Genomic DNA, 25,905 nt, shown 5'->3' with positions numbered 1-25,905 from the left:
GCACCACAAACTGCCCGTATCCAGCATGGAAAATAAGGGTGCAACACTGGAGACCCTATAATACCCCTTTGTCTTAATAAAGAGACAGGAAAACTTAATAGGAAGAATTATCGATAGCTGGTATGGTTAAAGACACTCAATAGTATGGGCTGGTTTACTATCTGACTACTGATTTTCTACTTCATGATTCTATGTCAGCACTGGAACCGAGGATTATGCATTACTTCCTTCATTCATTATTACATAGCAGGTTCAAAGGTTAAAGAAAAAACTTAAAAGCTACATATCCCATGGACCATAGGGGAACGTGTCCATGACAACCAATAACCAATCCCAACACAGTCCAAAGGTCTATATATAATCATGACGTCTGCACTCTTTCCTCTTTCTTCACTGCTGTCATTTAAGTTTCTCGCTTTTGTGGGATATCGCCTGTGGACTTTATTTGATTTATTGGGGAAAGTTTCTGCTTCTAGTAATTCTGTGTGTGCATTGACTTGATTTTTCCTGTACGTGTATCGCAAACGCAGGAGGCTTCAGCTAGTTTCATAATCTAGGTCTGCCCACTTGGTGGCCCTCTTTTGCGCAACCGAACGCTCCAGTGACCCCGGCCTGTCGGGGCAGCATGTGTGCGCCGGATCAGATCCAGGGTGCACACAGGGCTTCTCTGTGTTGTGTGAGGAAACCCAGTTGCCTTCCTCCCTCACAGACTGCCCTCCGAACCCTCGCTGACACTGCAATAGCGGTAAGACTAAGGCACCTTCACAGGCGGGGTTTCTCCTACATTTAGAGGCCGCCTTGCCTCTCAGACACACTATTGGAGCATTTGCGTGGGGACTACCTGTGAAAACACACATATATATATATATATATATATATATATATATATATATATATATATATATATATAAATTCACTGGGCACGTTTTCTGATAGATGCTCACAACCTTTAAAGTTGATTCTTTTAGAGACCCCCAATACACCCCTGATGTGACCTGGGAAGAGGAATGCCCCCAACCCACCCCACCACCCAAACGATGTTTCCCTGCAGGGGTGGATAAGCTCCTGTCACAGGCTACCTCCCGGACGCTTGCACCCCTGCAGAAACAGGTCGACAAGCTCATGACCAAAGTCTCTTGTGGAGCTGGGATTTTTTTGAGGATAGGGGCAGGGCCTAGCCATATTCCTAACGCTTCATCCACTAAGGCCCAGAAAAGTGACACGGGCACCTGGAGGGCTTCAATCGCTTGAGAGAAGCCTTCCGTAAGAGTGCATGCACACTTAAAAACGCCCCCTACTGAGAAAAATTCTCAACCAGAGATACTGGTGACAGTGTCGCCCTTGATACTGACCCGGTGGATGGGTCACCCAAACAAGGGGTGGGTGGTTTGGAAGAGGACGGATCCTCTGGTGAGGGGCAAGATTCTGGGAGACAATGGCGCCCGGACTCGCCGCCTCAGAATCCTTAGAAGGGGATTTAGCTTCCACTGACATGTTCGAGCCAGAGGGCATATACCACCATTGGTATTCAGAATGGCTTCCAGGCAGCATGGTTGCAGAGTACGTGGCCAGTGAAATACGCCAACCTCTGGACAAGGAGGTGTCCACCTACCTAAGGGAGCCTCCTTAGTATGTAAAGATGTGGCCACTCCAGACACTGATCCTAAAATGTGCACATGTTTTGCCAAGTACATGAGGGATCCCAAGAAAGGCATTGACTGCTCTTGGAGGGCATGTTAGGACAAGTTATTAGATGTCTTGGGTCACCTAACAAAGATCATAGGCAGAACAGTCAAAACAATCAGGCACTCCCTTACCTTCTGAGATCGTAGTGGGCTTGGCCCAGAAAGGGCGGTGCGAGACTGATGTTTTTCACCGACAAGTGAGCGCAGATCACAACAGGCTCTCTGGAGACAGTAAATGGTTTCTACGGATCCCCAAGGCAAAGGGCAATACCGTCTCAGTTGTTTTTCTCAGAACAGGAGTTGGCCCTGACAGATTCAGAGGTGCAAAAGCAATTTCTTTAGTGGACAAGGCACACAAGGGCTTCCGCCCCATCATCCATCTGAGAAGCTTCAACGAGAAGCTGATTTACTGCCACTTCAAAATGGAGGTGATTCATCTACACGGACATCTTCTCTTGCAGGGAAACTGGATGGTCGAGCTGGACATAAAGGATTCGTATCTTACAGTCCCTATTTTTCCTCCACATATATGCTGCCTTTGATTCGAGTGGAAGGATCAGATGTTCGAGTTCTAGTCTCTTGCGTTGGCCTGTTGTCAGCACTGTGGTGCTTGCACAAAACTCATGAAGCCTGTGGTAGAATAACTCAGGGCAAAGGGAGTAAGACTGAACATCTACTTAGACGACCCCAGTCCCGCTCGCAACTTTTGACTCACTTGACCATGACTATTGCGTTGCTGCAAGACCTGGGCTTTGTCATCGAAAGTCTGAAGTCAGAACTAATTCCAACCTAGGTTATGACCTTTCTGGATTCCAGATAGACTACAGGGTGGCCACCATGAGCCTTCCGGGGAAGATTACCAAGATAAAAAAAAAAAGCTTGAACAAAGTTCTTTGAAGGGAGGGTGTCTCTACGCCAGTTGGCCAGAATAGTGGGGCTGCTATCTTCTTCTATCCAGGCCATCTTCCCAGGCCCTCTGCACTACAGAGCACTGCAACTCCTGATGGGCACACCTGTTCGGAGAGGACTCACTTATTCGGAACTGGTTTCTCTGAATCTGGAAACAAGGACGGAGTGGTGGACAGACCACATTGAGGCATGAAACGGCAGAGCGATCTTCAGATCCTCTCCGATCTGATCACAGAATTAGCTGCGAGCTTTCCAGGATGGGAAGGCCGATGCTGAGGTACCACCATGGGAGGCAGATGAACAGGGGAGGAACGGAACCTTTACTTCAACCGTTTATAACTTCTTGCGGTCATTTGCAATCTGACTGATGACACGAGACAGTGTATCATGCTGCACTCTATTGAGGATGGACAATATGTCAATGCTACATTACATCAATCGCCTGGGATGCACACGATCCAGAGCGCTAGCGGAATTGGAGGATTTATGGCATTATTGCCTTCAATGACCAATCTGGGTGACAGCGGAGTATCTACAGGACTCCAAGAACATTGTGGCGGATTGGACTTCCAGATACATAAGGGATTCCAGTGACTGGATTGTTCAACTGTTCAAGCCCTCCGGGACTGGTGGGGTCCTTGCAATGTGGATCTGTTTGCTTCCAGACTGAATGCTCAACTTCTGCATTATTTCAGCTGGCAGCCGGACCCCAGGGCCTTAGCAGAGGATGCGTTCCCTCAGGACTATGTGTTCCCACCATTCCTTCTGATTCCCAAGATGACAGCCCATGTTCTTCGATGCAAAAAGGCTTGGTTAGTCCTGACAACAGCGTTCAGAAAATCTCAGGCGTGGTTTCCAACACTATTGGAAATTTCAGGGGAATCTCTGGTCAGACTGCCCTTGTTCCATCTCATCTTGCAGGATCCCTTAGGCTATCCACATTCACTGGTATTACAAGGACATCTCCAACTGGTGATGAGGAGGATTTCAGGCGAAGATGGAAAGACAACCAACTTTTGTCAGAGGCTGAACAACTCGTTCATCAAGCATGGGCTCCAGGAAACAACCAGACGATATAAATCGGCAGGGGGCAGATTGGTTTGTTGGTGTGTGGCGAGACATTTTGATCCTGTGGGGGCCCACATTACAGATGTCCTGAACGGGGCATCCAACGATCAACAATGCCCTTTGAGAGAGGATCCCTGGGTGTAGGAAGTTGGCTCTGTATGTGCTATTTCAAAGTAAGGAATAGCATGCACAGAGTCCAAGGGTTCCCCTTAGAGGTAAAATAGTGGTAAAAATAGATAATACTAATGCTCTATTTTGTGGTAGTGTGGTCGAGCAGTAGGCTTATCCAAGGAGTAGTGTTAAGCATTTGTTGTACATACACATAGACAATAAATGAGGTACACACACTCAGAGACAAATCCAGCCAATAGGTTTTTATATAGAAAAATATCTTTTCTTAGTTTATTTTAAGAACCACAGGTTCAAATTCTACATGTAACATCTCATTCGAAAGGTATTGCAGGTAAGTACTTTAGGAACTTCAAATCATCAAAATTGCATGTATACTTTTCAAGTTATTCACAAATAGCTGTTTTAAAAGTGGACACTTAGTGCAATTTTCACAGTTCCTAGGGGAGGTAAGTATTTGTTAGGTTAACCAGGTAAGTAAGACACTTACAGGGCTTAGTTCTTGGTCCAAGGTAGCCCACCGTTGGGGGTTCAGAGCAACCCCAAAGTCACCACACCAGCAGCTCAGGGCCGGTCAGGTGCAGAGTTCAAAGTGGCGCCCAAAACGCATAGGCTAGAATGGAGAGAAGGGGGTGCCCCGGTTCCGGTCTGCTTGCAGGTAAGTACCCGCGTCTTCGGAGGGCAGACCAGGGGGGGGTTTTGTAGGGCACCGGGGGGGACACAAGTCCACACAGAAATTTCACCCTCAGCAGCGCGGGGGCGGCCGGGTGCAGTGTGGGAACAGGCGTCGGGTTTGCAATGTTAGTCTATGAGAGATCTCGGGATCTCTTCAGCGCTGCAGGCAGGCAAGGGGGGGATTCCTCGGGGAAACCTCCACTTGGGCGAGGGAGAGGGACTCCTGGGGGTCACTCCTCCAGTGAAAGTCCGGTCCTTCGGGTCCTGGGGGCTGCGGGTGCAGGGTCTCTCCCAGGCGTCGGGACTTTAGGTTCAAAGAGTCGCGGTCAGGGGAAGCCTCGGGATTCCCTCTGCAGGCGGCGCTGTGGGGGCTCAGGGGGGACAGGTTTTGGTACTCACAGTATCAGAGTAGTCCTGGGGTCCCTCCTGAGGTGTTGGATCGCCACCAGCCGAGTCGGGGTCGCCGGGTGCAGTGTTGCAAGTCTCACGCTTCTTGCGGGGAGCTTGCAGGGTTCTTTAAAGCTGCTGGAAACAAAGTTGCAGCTTTTCTTGGAGCAGGTCCGCTGTCCTCGGGAGTTTCTTGTCTTTTCGAAGCAGGGGCAGTCCTCAGAGGATGTCGAGGTCGCTGGTCCCTTTGGAAGGCGTCGCTGGAGCAGGATCTTTGGAAGGCAGGAGACAGGCCGGTGAGTTTCTGGAGCCAAGGCAGTTGTCGTCTTCTGGTCTTCCGCTGCAGGGGTTTTCAGCTGGGCAGTCCTTCTTCTTGTAGTTGCAGGAATCTAATTTTCTAGGGTTCAGGGTAGCCCTTAAATACTAAATTTAAGGGCGGGTTTAGGTCTGGGGGGTTAGTAGCCAATGGCTACTAGCCCTGAGGGTGGGTACACCCTCTTTGTGCCTCCTCCCAAGGGGAGGGGGTCACAATCCTAACCCTATTGGGGGAATCCTCCATCTGCAAGATGGAGGATTTCTAAAAGTTAGAGTCACCTCAGCTCAGGACACCTTAGGGGCTGTCCTGACTGGCCAGTGACTCCTCCTTGTTATTCTCATTATTTTCTCCGGCCTTGCCGCCAAAAGTGGGGCCTGGCCGGAGGGGGCGGGCAACTCCACTAGCTGGAGTGTCCTGCTGGGTTGGCACAAAGGAGGCGAGCCTTTGAGGCTCACCGCCAGGTGTGACAATTCCTGCCTGGGAGAGGTGTTAGCATCTCCACCCAGTGCAGGCTTTGTTACTGGCCTCAGAGTGACAAAGGCACTCTCCCCATGGGGCCAGCAACATGTCTCGGTTTGTGGCAGGCTGCTAAAACTAGTCAGCCTACACAGATAGTCGGTTAAGTTTCAGGGGGCACCTCTAAGGTGCCCTCTGTGGTGTATTTTACAATAAAATGTACACTGGCATCAGTGTGCATTTATTGTGCTGAGAAGTTTGATACCAAACTTCCCAGTTTTCAGTGTAGCCATTATGGTGCTGTGGAGTTCGTGTTTGACAGACTCCCAGACCATATACTCTTATGGCTACCCTGCACTTACAATGTCTAAGGTTTTATTTAGACACTGTAGGGGTACCAGGCTCATGCACTGGTACCCTCACCTATGGTATAGTGCACCCTGCCTTAGGGCTGTAAGGCCTGCTAGAGGGGTGTCTTACCTATACTGCATAGGCAGTGAGAGGCTGGCATGGCACCCTGAGGGGAGTGCCATGTCGACTTACTCGTTTTGTCCTCCCTAGCACACACAAGCTGGCAAGCAGTGTGTCTGTGCTGAGTGAGAGGTCTCCAGGGTGGCATAAGACATGCTGCAGCCCTTAGAGACCTTCCTTGGCATCAGGGCCCTTGGTACTAGAAGTACCAGTTACAAGGGACTTATCTGGATGCCAGGGTCTGCCAATTGTGGATACAAAAGTACAGGTTAGGGAAAGAACACTGGTGCTGGGGCCTGGTTAGCAGGCCTCAGCACACTTTCAATTGTAAACATAGCATCAGCAAAGGCAAAAAGTCAGGGGGCAACCATGCCAAGGAGGCATTTCCTTACACAACCCCCCCCCAAACGAAAGAGGATGAGACTAACCTTTCCCAAGAGAGTCTTCATTTTCTAAGTGGAAGAACCTGGAAAGGCCATCTGCATTGGCATGGGCAGTCCCAGGTCTGTGTTCCACTATAAAGTCCATTCCCTGTAGGGAGATGGACCACCTCAACAGTTTAGGATTTTCACCTTTCATTTGCATCAGCCATTTGAGAGGTCTGTGGTCAGTTTGAACTAGGAAGTGAGTCCCAAAGAGGTATGGTCTCAGCTTCTTCAGGGACCAAACCACAGCAAAGGCCTCCCTCTCAATGGCACTCCAACGCTGCTCCCTGGGGAGTAACCTCCTGCTAATGAAAGCAACAGGCTGGTCAAGGCCATCATCATTTGTTTGGGACAAAACTGCCCCTATCCCATGTTCAGAGGCATCAGTCTGCACAATGAACTGCTTAGAATAATCTGGAGCTTTTAGAACTGGTGCTGAGCACATTGCCTGTTTCAGGGTGTCAAAGGCCTGTTGGCATTCCACAGTCCAGTTTACTTTCTTGGGCATTTTCTTGGAGGTGAGTTCAGTGAGGGCTGTCACAATGGATCCATATCCCTTCACAAACCTCCTGTAATACCCAGTCAAGCCAAGGAATGCCCTGACTTGAGTCTGGGTTTTTGGAGCTACCCAGTCCAGAATAGTCTGGATCTTGGGTTGGAGTGGCTGAACTTGGCCTCCACCTACAAGGTGTCCCAAGTAAACCACAGTTCCCTGCCCTATCTGGCATTTGGATGCCTTGATAGAGAGGCCTGCAGATTGCAGAGCCTTCAAAACCTTCCTCAGGTGGACCAGGTGATCCTGCCAGGTGGAGCTAAAGACAGCAATATCATCAAGATAAGCTGTGCTAAAGGACTCCAAGCCAGCAAGGACTTGATTCACCAACCTTTGGAAGGTGGCAGGGGCATTCTTTAAACCAAAGGGCATAACAGTAAACTGATAATGCCCATCAGGTGTGGAGAATGCTGTCTTTTCTTTTGCTCCAGGTGCCATTTTTATTTGCCAGTACCCTGCTGTCAAGTCAAAGGTACTTAGAAATTTGGCAGCACCTAACTTATCAATGAGCTCATCAGCTCTTGGAATTGGATGGGCATCTGTCTTGGTGACAGAATTGAGCCCTCTGTAGTCCACACAAAACCTCATCTCTTTCTTTCCATCTTTGGTGTGAGGTTTGGGGACTAAGACCACTGGGCTAGCCCAGGGGCTGTCAGAGCGCTCAATTACTCCCAATTCCAGCATCTTGTGGACTTCCACCTTGATGCTTTCCTTAACATGGTCAGACTGTCTAAAGATTTTGTTCTTGACAGGCATGCTGTCTCCTGTGTCCACATCATGGGTACACAGGTGTGTCTGACCAGGGGTTAAGGAGAAGAGTTCAGGAAACTGTTGTAGGACTCTCCTACAATCAGCTTGCTGTTGGCCAGAGAGGGTGTCTGAGTAGATCACTCCATCTACTGTACCATCTTTTGGGTCTGATGACAGAAGATCAGGGAGAGGTTCACTCTCTGCCTCCTGATCCTCATCTGTTACCATCAACAGATTGACATCAGCCCTGTCGTGGAAGAGCTTAAGGCGGTTTACATGGATCACCCTCTTGGGGCTCCTGCTTGTGCCCAGGTCCACCAAGTAGGTGACCTGACTCTTCCTCTCTAGTACTGGGTAAGGGCCACTCCATTTGTCCTGGAGTGCCCTGGGAGCCACAGGCTCCAGAACCCAGACTTTCTGCCCTGGTTGGAACTCAACCAGTGCAGCCTTTTGGTCATACCAAAACTTCTGGAGCTGTTGGCTGGCCTCAAGGTTTTTGGTTGCCTTTTCCATGTACTCTGCCATTCTAGAGCGAAGGCCAAGTACATAGTCCACTATGTCCTGTTTAGGCTCATGGAGAGGTCTCTCCCAGCCTTCTTTAACAAGGGCAAGTGGTCCCCTTACAGGATGACCAAACAGAAGTTCAAAGGGTGAGAATCCTACTCCCTTCTGTGGCACCTCTCTGTAAGCGAAAAGCAGACATGGCAAGAGGACATCCCATCTCCTTTTGAGCTTTTCTGGGAGCCCCATGATCATGCCTTTTAATGTCTTGTTGAATCTCTCAACCAAGCCATTAGTTTGTGGATGGTATGGTGTAGTGAATTTATAAGTCACTCCACACTCATTCCACATGTGCTTTAGGTATGCTGACATGAAGTTGGTACCTCTGTCAGACACCACCTCCTTAGGGAAACCCACTCTGGTAAAGATACCAATGAGGGCCTTGGCTACTGCAGGGGCAGTAGTCGACCTAAGGGGAATAGCTTCAGGATACCTGGTAGCATGATCCACTACTACCAGGATATACATATTTCCTGAGGCTGTGGGAGGTTCTAGTGGACCAACTATGTCCACACCCACTCTTTCAAAGGGAACCCCCACCACTGGAAGTGGAATGAGGGGGGCCTTTGGATGCCCACCTGTCTTACCACTGGCTTGACAGGTGGGGCAGGAGAGGCAAAACTCCTTAACCATGTTGGACATATTGGGCCAGTAGAAGTGGTTGACTAACCTCTCCCACGTCTTGGTTTGTCCCAAATGTCCAGCAAGGGGAATGTCATGGGCCAATGTTAGGATGAACTCTCTGAACAGCTGAGGCACTACCACTCTCCTAGTGGCACCAGGTTTGGGGTCTCTGGCCTCAGTGTACAGGAGTCCATCTTCCCAATAGACCCTATGCGTTCCATTTTTCTTGCCTTTGGACTCTTCAGCAGCTTGCTGCCTAAGGCCTTCAAGAGAGGGACAGGTTTCTTGTCCCTTACACAGCTCCTCCCTGGAGGGTCCCCCTGGGCCTAAGAGCTCAACCTGGTAAGGTTCAAGCTCCAAAGGCTCAGTTCCCTCAGAGGGCAGAACTTCTTCCTGAGAAGAGAGGTTCCCTTTCTTTTGCTGTGTTGCAGTTGGTTTCCCAACTGACTTTCCTGTTCTCTTGGTAGGCTGGGCCATTTTTCCAGACTCCAGCTCTACTTTTTCACCCTGTGCCTTGCACTGTGCTCTTGTTTTCACACACACCAGTTCAGGGATACCCAGCATTGCTGCATGGGTTTTTAGTTCTACCTCAGCCCATGCTGAGGACTCCAGGTCATTTCCAAGCAGACAGTCCACTGGGATATTTGAGGAGACCACCACCTGTTTCAGGCCATTGACCCCTCCCCATTCTAAAGTAACCATTGCCATGGGATGTACTTTTCTCTGATTGTCAGCGTTGGTGACTGTGTAAGTTTTTCCAGTCAGGTATTGGCCAGGGGAAACCAGTTTCTCTGTCACCATGGTGACACTGGCACCTGTATCCCTCAGGCCCTCTATTCTAGTCCCATTAATTAAGAGTTGCTGTCTGTATTTTTGCATGTTAGGCGGCCAGACAGCTAGTGTGGCTAAATCCACCCCACCCTCAGAAACTAGAGTAGCTTCAGTGTGGACCCTGATTTGCTCTGGGCACACTGTTGATCCCACTTGGAGACTAGCCATACCAGTGTTACCTGGATGGGAGTTTGGAGTGGAACCTTTCTTGGGACAGGCCTTGTCTCCAGTTTGGTGTCCATGCTGTTTACAGCTGTGACACCAGGCCTTTTTAGGATCAAAGTTTTTACCCTTGTACCCATTGTTTTGTGAAGAGGCTCTGGGCCCACCCTCCTGTGCAGGTTTTTGGGGGCCTGTAGAAGACTCTTGACTATTTTTAGTTTTGGTTGTCTCATCACCCTTCCCCTGGGGAGTCTTTGTGACCCCTTTCTTTTGGTCACCCCCTGTTGAAGTCTTGGACACCCTTGTCTTGACCCAATGGTCCGCCTTCTTTCCCAATTCTTGGGGAGAAATTGGTCCTAGGTCTACCAGATGCTGATGCAGTTTATCATTGAAACAATTACTTAACAGGTGTTCTTTCACAAATAAATTGTACAGCCCATCATAATTACTTACACCACTGCCTTGAATCCAACCATCTAGTGTTTTCACTGAGTAGTCAACAAAGTCAACCCAGGTCTGGCTCGAGGATTTTTGAGCCCCCCTGAACCTAATCCTGTACTCCTCAGTGGAGAATCCAAAGCCCTCAATCAGGGTACCCTTCATGAGGTCATAAGATTCTGCATCTTGTCCAGAGAGTGTGAGGAGTCTATCCCTACACTTTCCTGTGAACATTTCCCAAAGGAGAGCACCCCAGTGAGATCTGTTCACTTTTCTGGTTACACAAGCCCTCTCAAAAGCTGTGAACCATTTGGTGATGTCATCACCATCTTCATATTTAGTTACAATCCCTTTAGGGATTTTCAACATGTCAGGAGAATCTCTGACCCTATTTATGTTGCTGCCACCATTGATGGGTCCTAGGCCCATCTCTTGTCTTTCCCTCTCTATGGCTAGGATCTGTCTTTCCAAAGCCAATCTTTTGGCCATCCTGGCTAACTGGATGTCCTCTTCACTGGGGCTATCCTCAGTGATTTCAGAGGTGTTGGTCTCTCCTGTGAGGGAACCAGCATCTCTGACTATTATTTTTGGAGTCAGGGTTTGAGGGACCCTGTTCTCCCTAGATAGGACTGGTAGGGGGGAATTGTCCTCCAAGTCACTATCCTCTTCCTCTGAGTTGCCACCCTCAGAGGGGTTGGCCTTTTCAAACTCTGCCAAAAGCTCCTGGAGCTGTATTTTGGTAGGTTTGGGGCCCATTGTTATTTTCTTTATTTTACAGAGTGACCTTAGCTCCCTCATCTTAAGATGGAGGTAAGGTGTGGTGTCGAGTTCCACCACAGTCACATCTGTGCTAGACATTTTGCTTCTAAAAGTTGGAATACTTTTTAAGAATCTACAACTGGTTCTAGAATCTAATTCAAACTTTTACAAACTTTTAAACTCTAAAAGAAATGCTAAACAGGATCTAACACAAGGCCCTAGCAGGTCTTTTAAGAATTTAGAAAACTTTTCAAATTGCAAAAATCAATTTCTAATGACAATTTTGGAATTTGTCGTGTGATCAGGTATTGGCTGAGTAGTCCAGCAAATGCAAAGTCTTGTACCCCACCGCTGATCCACCAATGTAGGAAGTTGGCTCTGTATGTGCTATTTCAAAGTAAGGAATAGCATGCACAGAGTCCAAGGGTTCCCCTTAGAGGTAAAATAGTGGTAAAAATAGATAATACTAATGCTCTATTTTGTGGTAGTGTGGTCGAGCAGTAGGCTTATCCAAGGAGTAGTGTTAAGCATTTGTTGTACATACACATAGACAATAAATGAGGTACACACACTCAGAGACAAATCCAGCCAATAGGTTTTTATATAGAAAAATATCTTTTCTTAGTTTATTTTAAGAACCACAGGTTCAAATTCTACATGTAACATCTCATTCGAAAGGTATTGCAGGTAAGTACTTTAGGAACTTCAAATCATCAAAATTGCATGTATACTTTTCAAGTTATTCACAAATAGCTGTTTTAAAAGTGGACACTTAGTGCAATTTTCACAGTTCCTAGGGGAGGTAAGTATTTGTTAGGTTAACCAGGTAAGTAAGACACTTACAGGGCTTAGTTCTTGGTCCAAGGTAGCCCACCGTTGGGGGTTCAGAGCAACCCCAAAGTCACCACACCAGCAGCTCAGGGCCGGTCAGGTGCAGAGTTCAAAGTGGCGCCCAAAACGCATAGGCTAGAATGGAGAGAAGGGGGTGCCCCGGTTCCGGTCTGCTTGCAGGTAAGTACCCGCGTCTTCGGAGGGCAGACCAGGGGGGGGTTTTGTAGGGCACCGGGGGGGGACACAAGTCCACACAGAAATTTCACCCTCAGCAGCGCGGGGGCGGCCGGGTGCAGTGTGGGAACAGGCGTCGGGTTTGCAATGTTAGTCTATGAGAGATCTCGGGATCTCTTCAGCGCTGCAGGCAGGCAAGGGGGGGATTCCTCGGGGAAACCTCCACTTGGGCGAGGGAGAGGGACTCCTGGGGGTCACTCCTCCAGTGAAAGTCCGGTCCTTCGGGTCCTGGGGGCTGCGGGTGCAGAGTCTCTCCCAGGCGTCGGGACTTTAGGTTCAAAGAGTCGCGGTCAGGGGAAGCCTCGGGATTCCCTCTGCAGGCGGCGCTGTGGGGGCTCAGGGGGGACAGGTTTTGGTACTCACAGTATCAGAGTAGTCCTGGGGTCCCTCCTGAGGTGTTGGATCGCCACCAGCCGAGTCGGGGTCGCCGGGTGCAGTGTTGCAAGTCTCACGCTTCTTGCGGGGAGCTTGCAGGGTTCTTTAAAGCTGCTGGAAACAAAGTTGCAGCTTTTCTTGGAGCAGGTCCGCTGTCCTCGGGAGTTTCTTGTCTTTTCGAAGCAGGGGCAGTCCTCAGAGGATGTCGAGGTCGCTGGTCCCTTTGGAAGGCGTCGCTGGAGCAGGATCTTTGGAAGGCAGGAGACAGGCCGGTGAGTTTCTGGAGCCAAGGCAGTTGTCGTCTTCTGGTCTTCCGCTGCAGGGGTTTTCAGCTGGGCAGTCCTTCTTCTTGTAGTTGCAGGAATCTAATTTTCTAGGGTTCAGGGTAGCCCTTAAATACTAAATTTAAGGGCGGGTTTAGGTCTGGGGGGTTAGTAGCCAATGGCTACTAGCCCTGAGGGTGGGTACACCCTCTTTGTGCCTCCTCCCAAGGGGAGGGGGTCACAATCCTAACCCTATTGGGGGAATCCTCCATCTGCAAGATGGAGGATTTCTAAAAGTTAGAGTCACCTCAGCTCAGGACACCTTAGGGGCTGTCCTGACTGGCCAGTGACTCCTCCTTGTTATTCTCATTATTTTCTCCGGCCTTGCCGCCAAAAGTGGGGCCTGGCCGGAGGGGGCGGGCAACTCCACTAGCTGGAGTGTCCTGCTGGGTTGGCACAAAGGAGGCGAGCCTTTGAGGCTCACCGCCAGGTGTGACAATTCCTGCCTGGGAGAGGTGTTAGCATCTCCACCCAGTGCAGGCTTTGTTACTGGCCTCAGAGTGACAAAGGCACTCTCCCCATGGGGCCAGCAACATGTCTCGGTTTGTGGCAGGCTGCTAAAACTAGTCAGCCTACACAGATAGTCGGTTAAGTTTCAGGGGGCACCTCTAAGGTGCCCTCTGTGGTGTATTTTACAATAAAATGTACACTGGCATCAGTGTGCATTTATTGTGCTGAGAAGTTTGATACCAAACTTCCCAGTTTTCAGTGTAGCCATTATGGTGCTGTGGAGTTCGTGTTTGACAGACTCCCAGACCATATACTCTTATGGCTACCCTGCACTTACAATGTCTAAGGTTTTATTTAGACACTGTAGGGGTACCAGGCTCATGCACTGGTACCCTCACCTATGGTATAGTGCACCCTGCCTTAGGGCTGTAAGGCCTGCTAGAGGGGTGTCTTACCTATACTGCATAGGCAGTGAGAGGCTGGCATGGCACCCTGAGGGGAGTGCCATGTCGACTTACTCGTTTTGTCCTCCCTAGCACACACAAGCTGGCAAGCAGTGTGTCTGTGCTGAGTGAGAGGTCTCCAGGGTGGCATAAGACATGCTGCAGCCCTTAGAGACCTTCCTTGGCATCAGGGCCCTTGGTACTAGAAGTACCAGTTACAAGGGACTTATCTGGATGCCAGGGTCTGCCAATTGTGGATACAAAAGTACAGGTTAGGGAAAGAACACTGGTGCTGGGGCCTGGTTAGCAGGCCTCAGCACACTTTCAATTGTAAACATAGCATCAGCAAAGGCAAAAAGTCAGGGGGCAACCATGCCAAGGAGGCATTTCCTTACACAACCCCCCCCCAAACGAAAGAGGATGAGACTAACCTTTCCCAAGAGAGTCTTCATTTTCTAAGTGGAAGAACCTGGAAAGGCCATCTGCATTGGCATGGGCAGTCCCAGGTCTGTGTTCCACTATAAAGTCCATTCCCTGTAGGGAGATGGACCACCTCAACAGTTTAGGATTTTCACCTTTCATTTGCATCAGCCATTTGAGAGGTCTGTGGTCAGTTTGAACTAGGAAGTGAGTCCCAAAGAGGTATGGTCTCAGCTTCTTCAGGGACCAAACCACAGCAAAGGCCTCCCTCTCAATGGCACTCCAACGCTGCTCCCTGGGGAGTAACCTCCTGCTAATGAAAGCAACAGGCTGGTCAAGGCCATCATCATTTGTTTGGGACAAAACTGCCCCTATCCCATGTTCAGAGGCATCAGTCTGCACAATGAACTGCTTAGAATAATCTGGAGCTTTTAGAACTGGTGCTGAGCACATTGCCTGTTTCAGGGTGTCAAAGGCCTGTTGGCATTCCACAGTCCAGTTTACTTTCTTGGGCATTTTCTTGGAGGTGAGTTCAGTGAGGGCTGTCACAATGGATCCATATCCCTTCACAAACCTCCTGTAATACCCAGTCAAGCCAAGGAATGCCCTGACTTGAGTCTGGGTTTTTGGAGCTACCCAGTCCAGAATAGTCTGGATCTTGGGTTGGAGTGGCTGAACTTGGCCTCCACCTACAAGGTGTCCCAAGTAAACCACAGTTCCCTGCCCTATCTGGCATTTGGATGCCTTGATAGAGAGGCCTGCAGATTGCAGAGCCTTCAAAACCTTCCTCAGGTGGACCAGGTGATCCTGCCAGGTGGAGCTAAAGACAGCAATATCATCAAGATAAGCTGTGCTAAAGGACTCCAAGCCAGCAAGGACTTGATTCACCAACCTTTGGAAGGTGGCAGGGGCATTCTTTAAACCAAAGGGCATAACAGTAAACTGATAATGCCCATCAGGTGTGGAGAATGCTGTCTTTTCTTTTGCTCCAGGTGCCATTTTTATTTGCCAGTACCCTGCTGTCAAGTCAAAGGTACTTAGAAATTTGGCAGCACCTAACTTATCAATGAGCTCATCAGCTCTTGGAATTGGATGGGCATCTGTCTTGGTGACAGAATTGAGCCCTCTGTAGTCCACACAAAACCTCATCTCTTTCTTTCCATCTTTGGTGTGAGGTTTGGGGACTAAGACCACTGGGCTAGCCCAGGGGCTGTCAGAGCGCTCAATTACTCCCAATTCCAGCATCTTGTGGACTTCCACCTTGATGCTTTCCTTAACATGGTCAGACTGTCTAAAGATTTTGTTCTTGACAGGCATGCTGTCTCCTGTGTCCACATCATGGGTACACAGGTGTGTCTGACCAGGGGTTAAGGAGAAGAGTTCAGGAAACTGTTGTAGGACTCTCCTACAATCAGCTTGCTGTTGGCCAGAGAGGGTGTCTGAGTAGATCACTCCATCTACTGTACCATCTTTTGGGTCTGATGACAGAAGATCAGGGAGAGGTTCACTCTCTGCCTCCTGATCCTCATCTGTTACCATCAACAGATTGACATCAGCCCTGTCGTGGAAGAGCTTAAGGCGGTTTACATGGATCACCCTCTTGGGGCTCCTGCTTGTGCCCAGGTCCACCAAGTAGGTGACCTGACTCTTCCTCTCTAGTACTGGGTAAGGGCCACTCCATTTGTCCTGGAGTGCCCTGGGAGCCACAGGCTCCAGAACCCAGACTTTCTGCCCTGGTTGGAACTCAACCAGTGCAGCCTTTTGGTCATACCAAAACTTCTGGAGCTGTTGGCTGGCCTCAAGGTTTTTGGTTGCCTTTTCCATGTACTCTGCCATTCTAGAGCGAAGGCCAAGTACATAGTCCACTATGTCCTGTTTAGGCTCATGGAGAGGTCTCTCCCAGCCTTCTTTAACAAGGGCAAGTGGTCCCCTTACAGGATGACCAAACAGAAGTTCAAAGGGTGAGAATCCTACTCCCTTCTGTGGCACCTCTCTGTAAGCGAAAAGCAGACATGGCAAGAGGACATCCCATCTCCTTTTGAGCTTTTCTGGGAGCCCCATGATCATGCCTTTTAATGTCTTGTTGAATCTCTCAACCAAGCCATTAGTTTGTGGATGGTATGGTGTAGTGAATTTATAAGTCACTCCACACTCATTCCACATGTGCTTTAGGTATGCTGACATGAAGTTGGTACCTCTGTCAGACACCACCTCCTTAGGGAAACCCACTCTGGTAAAGATACCAATGAGGGCCTTGGCTACTGCAGGGGCAGTAGTCGACCTAAGGGGAATAGCTTCAGGATACCTGGTAGCATGATCCACTACTACCAGGATATACATATTTCCTGAGGCTGTGGGAGGTTCTAGTGGACCAACTATGTCCACACCCACTCTTTCAAAGGGAACCCCCACCACTGGAAGTGGAATGAGGGGGGCCTTTGGATGCCCACCTGTCTTACCACTGGCTTGACAGGTGGGGCAGGAGAGGCAAAACTCCTTAACCATGTTGGACATATTGGGCCAGTAGAAGTGGTTGACTAACCTCTCCCACGTCTTGGTTTGTCCCAAATGTCCAGCAAGGGGAATGTCATGGGCCAATGTTAGGATGAACTCTCTGAACAGCTGAGGCACTACCACTCTCCTAGTGGCACCAGGTTTGGGGTCTCTGGCCTCAGTGTACAGGAGTCCATCTTCCCAATAGACCCTATGCGTTCCATTTTTCTTGCCTTTGGACTCTTCAGCAGCTTGCTGCCTAAGGCCTTCAAGAGAGGGACAGGTTTCTTGTCCCTTACACAGCTCCTCCCTGGAGGGTCCCCCTGGGCCTAAGAGCTCAACCTGGTAAGGTTCAAGCTCCAAAGGCTCAGTTCCCTCAGAGGGCAGAACTTCTTCCTGAGAAGAGAGGTTCCCTTTCTTTTGCTGTGTTGCAGTTGGTTTCCCAACTGACTTTCCTGTTCTCTTGGTAGGCTGGGCCATTTTTCCAGACTCCAGCTCTACTTTTTCACCCTGTGCCTTGCACTGTGCTCTTGTTTTCACACACACCAGTTCAGGGATACCCAGCATTGCTGCATGGGTTTTTAGTTCTACCTCAGCCCATGCTGAGGACTCCAGGTCATTTCCAAGCAGACAGTCCACTGGGATATTTGAGGAGACCACCACCTGTTTCAGGCCATTGACCCCTCCCCATTCTAAAGTAACCATTGCCATGGGATGTACTTTTCTCTGATTGTCAGCGTTGGTGACTGTGTAAGTTTTTCCAGTCAGGTATTGGCCAGGGGAAACCAGTTTCTCTGTCACCATGGTGACACTGGCACCTGTATCCCTCAGGCCCTCTATTCTAGTCCCATTAATTAAGAGTTGCTGTCTGTATTTTTGCATGTTAGGCGGCCAGACAGCTAGTGTGGCTAAATCCACCCCACCCTCAGAAACTAGAGTAGCTTCAGTGTGGACCCTGATTTGCTCTGGGCACACTGTTGATCCCACTTGGAGACTAGCCATACCAGTGTTACCTGGATGGGAGTTTGGAGTGGAACCTTTCTTGGGACAGGCCTTGTCTCCAGTTTGGTGTCCATGCTGTTTACAGCTGTGACACCAGGCCTTTTTAGGATCAAAGTTTTTACCCTTGTACCCATTGTTTTGTGAAGAGGCTCTGGGCCCACCCTCCTGTGCAGGTTTTTGGGGGCCTGTAGAAGACTCTTGACTATTTTTAGTTTTGGTTGTCTCATCACCCTTCCCCTGGGGAGTCTTTGTGACCCCTTTCTTTTGGTCACCCCCTGTTGAAGTCTTGGACACCCTTGTCTTGACCCAATGGTCCGCCTTCTTTCCCAATTCTTGGGGAGAAATTGGTCCTAGGTCTACCAGATGCTGATGCAGTTTATCATTGAAACAATTACTTAACAGGTGTTCTTTCACAAATAAATTGTACAGCCCATCATAATTACTTACACCACTGCCTTGAATCCAACCATCTAGTGTTTTCACTGAGTAGTCAACAAAGTCAACCCAGGTCTGGCTCGAGGATTTTTGAGCCCCCCTGAACCTAATCCTGTACTCCTCAGTGGAGAATCCAAAGCCCTCAATCAGGGTACCCTTCATGAGGTCATAAGATTCTGCATCTTGTCCAGAGAGTGTGAGGAGTCTATCCCTACACTTTCCTGTGAACATTTCCCAAAGGAGAGCACCCCAGTGAGATCTGTTCACTTTTCTGGTTACACAAGCCCTCTCAAAAGCTGTGAACCATTTGGTGATGTCATCACCATCTTCATATTTAGTTACAATCCCTTTAGGGATTTTCAACATGTCAGGAGAATCTCTGACCCTATTTATGTTGCTGCCACCATTGATGGGTCCTAGGCCCATCTCTTGTCTTTCCCTCTCTATGGCTAGGATCTGTCTTTCCAAAGCCAATCTTTTGGCCATCCTGGCTAACTGGATGTCCTCTTCACTGGGGCTATCCTCAGTGATTTCAGAGGTGTTGGTCTCTCCTGTGAGGGAACCAGCATCTCTGACTATTATTTTTGGAGTCAGGGTTTGAGGGACCCTGTTCTCCCTAGATAGGACTGGTAGGGGGGAATTGTCCTCCAAGTCACTATCCTCTTCCTCTGAGTTGCCACCCTCAGAGGGGTTGGCCTTTTCAAACTCTGCCAAAAGCTCCTGGAGCTGTATTTTGGTAGGTTTGGGGCCCATTGTTATTTTCTTTATTTTACAGAGTGACCTTAGCTCCCTCATCTTAAGATGGAGGTAAGGTGTGGTGTCGAGTTCCACCACAGTCACATCTGTGCTAGACATTTTGCTTCTAAAAGTTGGAATACTTTTTAAGAATCTACAACTGGTTCTAGAATCTAATTCAAACTTTTACAAACTTTTAAACTCTAAAAGAAATGCTAAACAGGATCTAACACAAGGCCCTAGCAGGTCTTTTAAGAATTTAGAAAACTTTTCAAATTGCAAAAATCAATTTCTAATGACAATTTTGGAATTTGTCGTGTGATCAGGTATTGGCTGAGTAGTCCAGCAAATGCAAAGTCTTGTACCCCACCGCTGATCCACCAATGTAGGAAGTTGGCTCTGTATGTGCTATTTCAAAGTAAGGAATAGCATGCACAGAGTCCAAGGGTTCCCCTTAGAGGTAAAATAGTGGTAAAAATAGATAATACTAATGCTCTATTTTGTGGTAGTGTGGTCGAGCAGTAGGCTTATCCAAGGAGTAGTGTTAAGCATTTGTTGTACATACACATAGACAATAAATGAGGTACACACACTCAGAGACAAATCCAGCCAATAGGTTTTTATATAGAAAAATATCTTTTCTTAGTTTATTTTAAGAACCACAGGTTCAAATTCTACATGTAACATCTCATTCGAAAGGTATTGCAGGTAAGTACTTTAGGAACTTCAAATCATCAAAATTGCATGTATACTTTTCAAGTTATTCACAAATAGCTGTTTTAAAAGTGGACACTTAGTGCAATTTTCACAGTTCCTAGGGGAGGTAAGTATTTGTTAGGTTAACCAGGTAAGTAAGACACTTACAGGGCTTAGTTCTTGGTCCAAGGTAGCCCACCGTTGGGGGTTCAGAGCAACCCCAAAGTCACCACACCAGCAGCTCAGGGCCGGTCAGGTGCAGAGTTCAAAGTGGCGCCCAAAACGCATAGGCTAGAATGGAGAGAAGGGGGTGCCCCGGTTCCGGTCTGCTTGCAGGTAAGTACCCGCGTCTTCGGAGGGCAGACCAAGGGGGGGGTTTTGTAGGGCACCGGGGGGGACACAAGTCCACACAGAAATTTCACCCTCAGCAGCGCGGGGGCGGCCGGGTGCAGTGTGGGAACAGGCGTCGGGTTTGCAATGTTAGTCTATGAGAGATCTCGGGATCTCTTCAGCGCTGCAGGCAGGCAAGGGGGGGATTCCTCGGGGAAACCTCCACTTGGGCGAGGGAGAGGGACTCCTGGGGGTCACTCCTCCAGTGAAAGTCCGGTCCTTCGGGTCCTGGGGGCTGCGGGTGCAGGGTCTCTCCCAGGCGTCGGGACTTTAGGTTCAAAGAGTCGCGGTCAGGGGAAGCCTCGGGATTCCCTCTGCAGGCGGCGCTGTGGGGGCTCAGGGGGGACAGGTTTTGGTACTCACAGTATCAGAGTAGTCCTGGGGTCCCTCCTGAGGTGTTGGATCGCCACCAGCCGAGTCGGGGTCGCCGGGTGCAGTGTTGCAAGTCTCACGCTTCTTGCGGGGAGCTTGCAGGGTTCTTTAAAGCTGCTGGAAACAAAGTTGCAGCTTTTCTTGGAGCAGGTCCGCTGTCCTCGGGAGTTTCTTGTCTTTTCGAAGCAGGGGCAGTCCTCAGAGGATGTCGAGGTCGCTGGTCCCTTTGGAAGGCGTCGCTGGAGCAGGATCTTTGGAAGGCAGGAGACAGGCCGGTGAGTTTCTGGAGCCAAGGCAGTTGTCGTCTTCTGGTCTTCCGCTGCAGGGGTTTTCAGCTGGGCAGTCCTTCTTCTTGTAGTTGCAGGAATCTAATTTTCTAGGGTTCAGGGTAGCCCTTAAATACTAAATTTAAGGGCGGGTTTAGGTCTGGGGGGTTAGTAGCCAATGGCTACTAGCCCTGAGGGTGGGTACACCCTCTTTGTGCCTCCTCCCAAGGGGAGGGGGTCACAATCCTAACCCTATTGGGGGAATCCTCCATCTGCAAGATGGAGGATTTCTAAAAGTTAGAGTCACCTCAGCTCAGGACACCTTAGGGGCTGTCCTGACTGGCCAGTGACTCCTCCTTGTTATTCTCATTATTTTCTCCGGCCTTGCCGCCAAAAGTGGGGCCTGGCCGGAGGGGGCGGGCAACTCCACTAGCTGGAGTGTCCTGCTGGGTTGGCACAAAGGAGGCGAGCCTTTGAGGCTCACCGCCAGGTGTGACAATTCCTGCCTGGGAGAGGTGTTAGCATCTCCACCCAGTGCAGGCTTTGTTACTGGCCTCAGAGTGACAAAGGCACTCTCCCCATGGGGCCAGCAACATGTCTCGGTTTGTGGCAGGCTGCTAAAACTAGTCAGCCTACACAGATAGTCGGTTAAGTTTCAGGGGGCACCTCTAAGGTGCCCTCTGTGGTGTATTTTACAATAAAATGTACACTGGCATCAGTGTGCATTTATTGTGCTGAGAAGTTTGATACCAAACTTCCCAGTTTTCAGTGTAGCCATTATGGTGCTGTGGAGTTCGTGTTTGACAGACTCCCAGACCATATACTCTTATGGCTACCCTGCACTTACAATGTCTAAGGTTTTATTTAGACACTGTAGGGGTACCAGGCTCATGCACTGGTACCCTCACCTATGGTATAGTGCACCCTGCCTTAGGGCTGTAAGGCCTGCTAGAGGGGTGTCTTACCTATACTGCATAGGCAGTGAGAGGCTGGCATGGCACCCTGAGGGGAGTGCCATGTCGACTTACTCGTTTTGTCCTCCCTAGCACACACAAGCTGGCAAGCAGTGTGTCTGTGCTGAGTGAGAGGTCTCCAGGGTGGCATAAGACATGCTGCAGCCCTTAGAGACCTTCCTTGGCATCAGGGCCCTTGGTACTAGAAGTACCAGTTACAAGGGACTTATCTGGATGCCAGGGTCTGCCAATTGTGGATACAAAAGTACAGGTTAGGGAAAGAACACTGGTGCTGGGGCCTGGTTAGCAGGCCTCAGCACACTTTCAATTGTAAACATAGCATCAGCAAAGGCAAAAAGTCAGGGGGCAACCATGCCAAGGAGGCATTTCCTTACACTGGGTTTTTAAATTAATGTAGGGTATCAGAATGACCAAACCTCTGCAATCTAGATATTCTAGTTTATGGGATGATAACTTAATATGACGCCTACTAGCCTCTTGGCGCTAGGACCGAAAACAGGTCCATTTTAAGATTAAATTAATTGATCACTTTCCAAATCTACCAAGCACAGGAGTACTTTAAACTCTCCACCGTCAAACGAGCTAGGTTACAGCCCAGTCTTCTGGAGCCAGGGGCAACCAAACCATAGTCAGGGACGCTGCAGGGGTAGCGAGGAGTAGCGTGAGGTTGCCCGAGGGCAGAGACAAGCGCACAATAGAAAATTCACTGATGAGAAAGTAGCGCTACTAAAACAGGCGCAGCTGCTAGTCGGAAGTAACCACGATGACTTCACTCACCAGTTCAAACACACAAAAAGTCAGAGGTCTCAGCTGGCTTCGGCCACCACCAACCACTGACGGACACCATTAAAATCAGGAAGCCGCACCAAAGATGTGACAGCGCGTACGTTCTTCAAAAATGAATCGCATTTCACGATATAGTCATGCTGTCAGACCATAAACCCAATCAATGTTGAGCCCCAGCCAATCCTAAACACGATACAGTCTCTCAAGACCAACGAGAACTTCGTTGACCAATCACACATTGAGACTCTTAAACCAATACGAGTCCTCTCCGAACACTGCGTGGGATCTTTTCTCTTCCGGGATTGGCTCACCCCGTGCCATTTTAACCGTGTTCAAGTGTGCGGCTTTTGAAAGAAAACCTGCTGTTCAGTATAAACAGACGGATTGTTCTGAGAAATTCAGGATAGGCTCTCCCCGCAGGGGAGGGCTGGGTAATGAGGAAGCACTTCGAGAACGCCCTGAATAAAACCATGTTATAGAGCCCAAGGAGAACCGCACCTGGAAAGTAAGGAACTGACGAGACACCGGAACCCTGAAAACACTTAAAGTAGAACCAGCGTGATACAGAAAGATCGTAGGAACATTTCGAGTTTAATTTGACGAGATGCTTATAAAGCCTTAAAGAGACCATAATAATAAATTCCGAAGCGAGTGTGGTGCCTGAAGAGCAATCCCTCTGGACAGGGCCGCATGCTGAGGAGAAGGCAGCACGCTTAAAGAACGACTCCACTGTAGTTCTCGCCATGACGCTACGTTTCGGGCAGCACCTCATCAGTTCGTCTGTTGTATTTCTGAGAACTGAGCTCTCCTTTGCCCTTGTGAACCGGAAGCCGGTGGTGCCGGGCCACGTTCTGGTGTGCCCCCTGCGCCCGGCAGAACGCTTCCGTGACCTGAGGCCTGAAGAAGTCAGCGACCTCTTCAACACGACTCAACGGGTAGCCAGCATTGTGGAGACTCATTTTCACGGCACCTCCCTCACCATCTCTGTGCAGGACGGGCCCGAGGCCGGACAGACAGTACCGCACGTCCACGTGCACGTGCTTCCCCGCAGAACCGGTGATTTTGCTCGCAACGACCTCATCTACGAGGAGCTGCAGAATCACAAGGGGGAGGGAGCCTCCTGTAACAAATGGCGGTCAGAGGAGGAGATGGCCATTGAAGCTGCAGAACTTCGAAACTACTTTGACAAGAATTAAAGATTACTGTTCTTCGGTTCCTTCTGTGATACCAAGGGAGAAAATGAGTTTTTATTTTATTCATATGAATCGACATATCTATAAAGGCGCTGGGAATTATTTCAGTAACTTCTAAACCAGGGCTTTCCATTATTGAGTGCGACATATATGCCAGATTTTCAGGCTAACCACAATGCAAATAAAGTCCGATTAGATTCGCTACCTAAACTGTGTTTTTTTGTGATTATTCCGAAATTTTGCCTGGAGCGGACTCACCTGAAATTATATTGGCACCTCCACCTAAACACTGCTTTCGTTTTTACACGTCGTAGAATGCACCGCTGCAGGGCTCTCTCAATGGCCAGCCTATTTACTCATGTAGAAATCAGTACTGCCAAAGTTGCGAAGTCTCCTGAATACTTCCTCAGGTGAGAAAGTGCCAGAACGTGGGCCCCGGTAACCACCTTTGATCTGTGGAGATGCTCAACCATGCTTAAAGCAAGACATTTGTAAGCCTAGAGACCGGCGCCCTTCTTGCTACTTGTGCAGTGGCAGCCTATAAATTCGGTTTGTAGTTGCTGATTGAGATAGGGGTGGCTGGCAACATTTGGGATTTAATCAAGGTCGAAAGCTGACTTTCCTACTCAGTGGACCAGCTTGAGTTGTCCACAATTACAATGACTGAACAAGTGTCAATCGCAGAAAACTACGGCGAGCGAAAAACACACTTCCTGAAGATGTGAAGGCTAAACCCATTCAAACGGAATATGCCATTACCCTGGTGGTTGGTCTCATAAGCAAATTACGGTAGCTAACATGAAGGGGTCATAATTAACTACATGCAAATAACTCGAAGTGCTGATAAATATATATTTATTTCAACATCATTGTCTCCTCGTTTTTTTTTATTGGTGCTCAGAGAGTGTTGTGCTTTCGCCTCCCCAAATTATCTCTGAGAACTAGTACTCCGCGGGTGGGAGGCAGCTGAGCACCGTGCCATCCTGAAGATGGCTTTGTTGCGGTACTGACGAACACGTTTGTACCCAATAAATCCACTATCACCTTCTAATCGTAAATGGGTTTTTAGCGTGACGAAGAAATGGAATACAGTCTCTCTACTTTGTTCATGCATATTTTGCAGGCTGCGCTAACCTACGACAGTACATTTCAACATTTTTCATGCACTCTGAAAGGTCACCCATATACTGATGAAAATCGAACACTTCACAGTTTCGTCAGCGGTATGTATGCAAGCACAATACAAATGCTGCAATACAGTGTTAGAATTTAGCCTCAACCCATTAGTTTCTGTATCCTTTGACAATGGTTGCTGTGGTTTGGATTCAGAGGGATTATAGGCAGGACTACTGGAATTAAGCAGCCGAGGAGGACCAAATAATGCTGCAGGATCGACTAAATTATGCTTCAAAAAAATGAAAATCATGCAGCACGTTTTTGTGATGGCATTACTTCATTATTTTTACACATGGTAACAGTGTCTTTAAAATATTTCATTATCCAGCAAATAAAGGCAGATAGGAGTGTTTTTTGAGACAAAGTCAATACCAAGGGAATCCGCTGCTTGGTTGAGGTGTTTATCTTAAGTCATTAACCTCGCCCCCAAACCTTCCAGCGGAGAATCCTTTCTGTTAAAAGGACTCTCTCTCCCGCTAGAAGTATTTAGTGGCATGCTTTATCATTACGCCCTCAAGCACCAACTGTGTCTGGTTGGGCTCACCCTTGTAGTCAAGGGCACACCTATCTATGGTTGTTGGTGGTGGTATCTGAAGAACTCTGATTAAAATTGCCTTGTGCTCCCTTTCCCCAGTTTAATATATTATTGGGTTCCCAGGCACAATAAAAAACACGGGTGATGCTCGTAGGGAAACATGGTGCTCCTTTGCATCAAAAGTCTTGTCTACACGTCATAGCCACAAACTCAGACCAGTGGGTCACATGGCTTTCCTCAGGACCTTAATTTCAGATCCCCTAGGTTTTTGGGTTATTTCTCCTTCCTTAGTAACTACAGTGAGTTGAACAACATATACATACATGCATGCATGACGAACGTACAGTCCAATAGTGTTCATTGGTCCATTAATTTTCTCTGGTTTTGGGTAGAAAAAAGGACAATATTAGTCATACTCATAATTAGCAACTCTTGTTATCTCACCATTTGTGAGCACCCCAAGCTATATGAAAAAAGAGAGCTAGTGAATTGTTCCCTAACATAAAACAACATGTATCCCTTACATCTACTAGTGGTCTAGTCTGAAGTGCAGTTAGTGGCTGCGAGGGCTAATGTA

The 25,905-nt window shown here is 48.7% G+C and overlaps 2 protein-coding genes across 2 annotated transcripts in view; one reads left to right on the top strand and one right to left on the bottom strand.

The window, feature by feature from the left end:
- Nucleotides 1–22,592, bottom strand: part of SLC25A17 (solute carrier family 25 member 17) — a 329,224-nt gene extending 306,632 nt beyond the window's left edge. Inside the window, exon 1 of the mRNA XM_069231144.1 lies at nucleotides 22,416–22,592. The gene's annotated coding sequence lies outside the window, so the exon portion shown is untranslated. The remainder of the gene's footprint in view (nucleotides 1–22,415) is intronic.
- Nucleotides 22,593–22,754: 162 nt separating this feature from the next.
- Nucleotides 22,755–24,481, top strand: FHIT (fragile histidine triad diadenosine triphosphatase). Its single transcript, XM_069231145.1, has one exon. It carries the CDS (start codon nucleotides 23,168–23,170, stop codon nucleotides 23,618–23,620), a length of 453 nt encoding a protein of 150 aa, XP_069087246.1. The 5' UTR covers nucleotides 22,755–23,167; the 3' UTR covers nucleotides 23,621–24,481.
- Nucleotides 24,482–25,905: the final 1,424 nt, after the last annotated feature.

Source organism: Pleurodeles waltl, chromosome 4_2, assembly GCF_031143425.1.
Source record: "Pleurodeles waltl isolate 20211129_DDA chromosome 4_2, aPleWal1.hap1.20221129, whole genome shotgun sequence".
Lineage (NCBI taxonomy): Eukaryota > Metazoa > Chordata > Amphibia > Caudata > Salamandridae > Pleurodeles > Pleurodeles waltl.
The sequence above is the reverse complement of the archived record's forward strand: the minus strand, read 5'-3'. Positions and strand labels throughout refer to the sequence as shown.

Bases quoted from the DNA above. Each gene is read 5' to 3' on its own strand.
- FHIT (XM_069231145.1), top strand. From the start codon at position 23,168: ATGACGCTACGTTTCGGGCAGCACCTCATCAGTTCGTCTGTTGTATTT.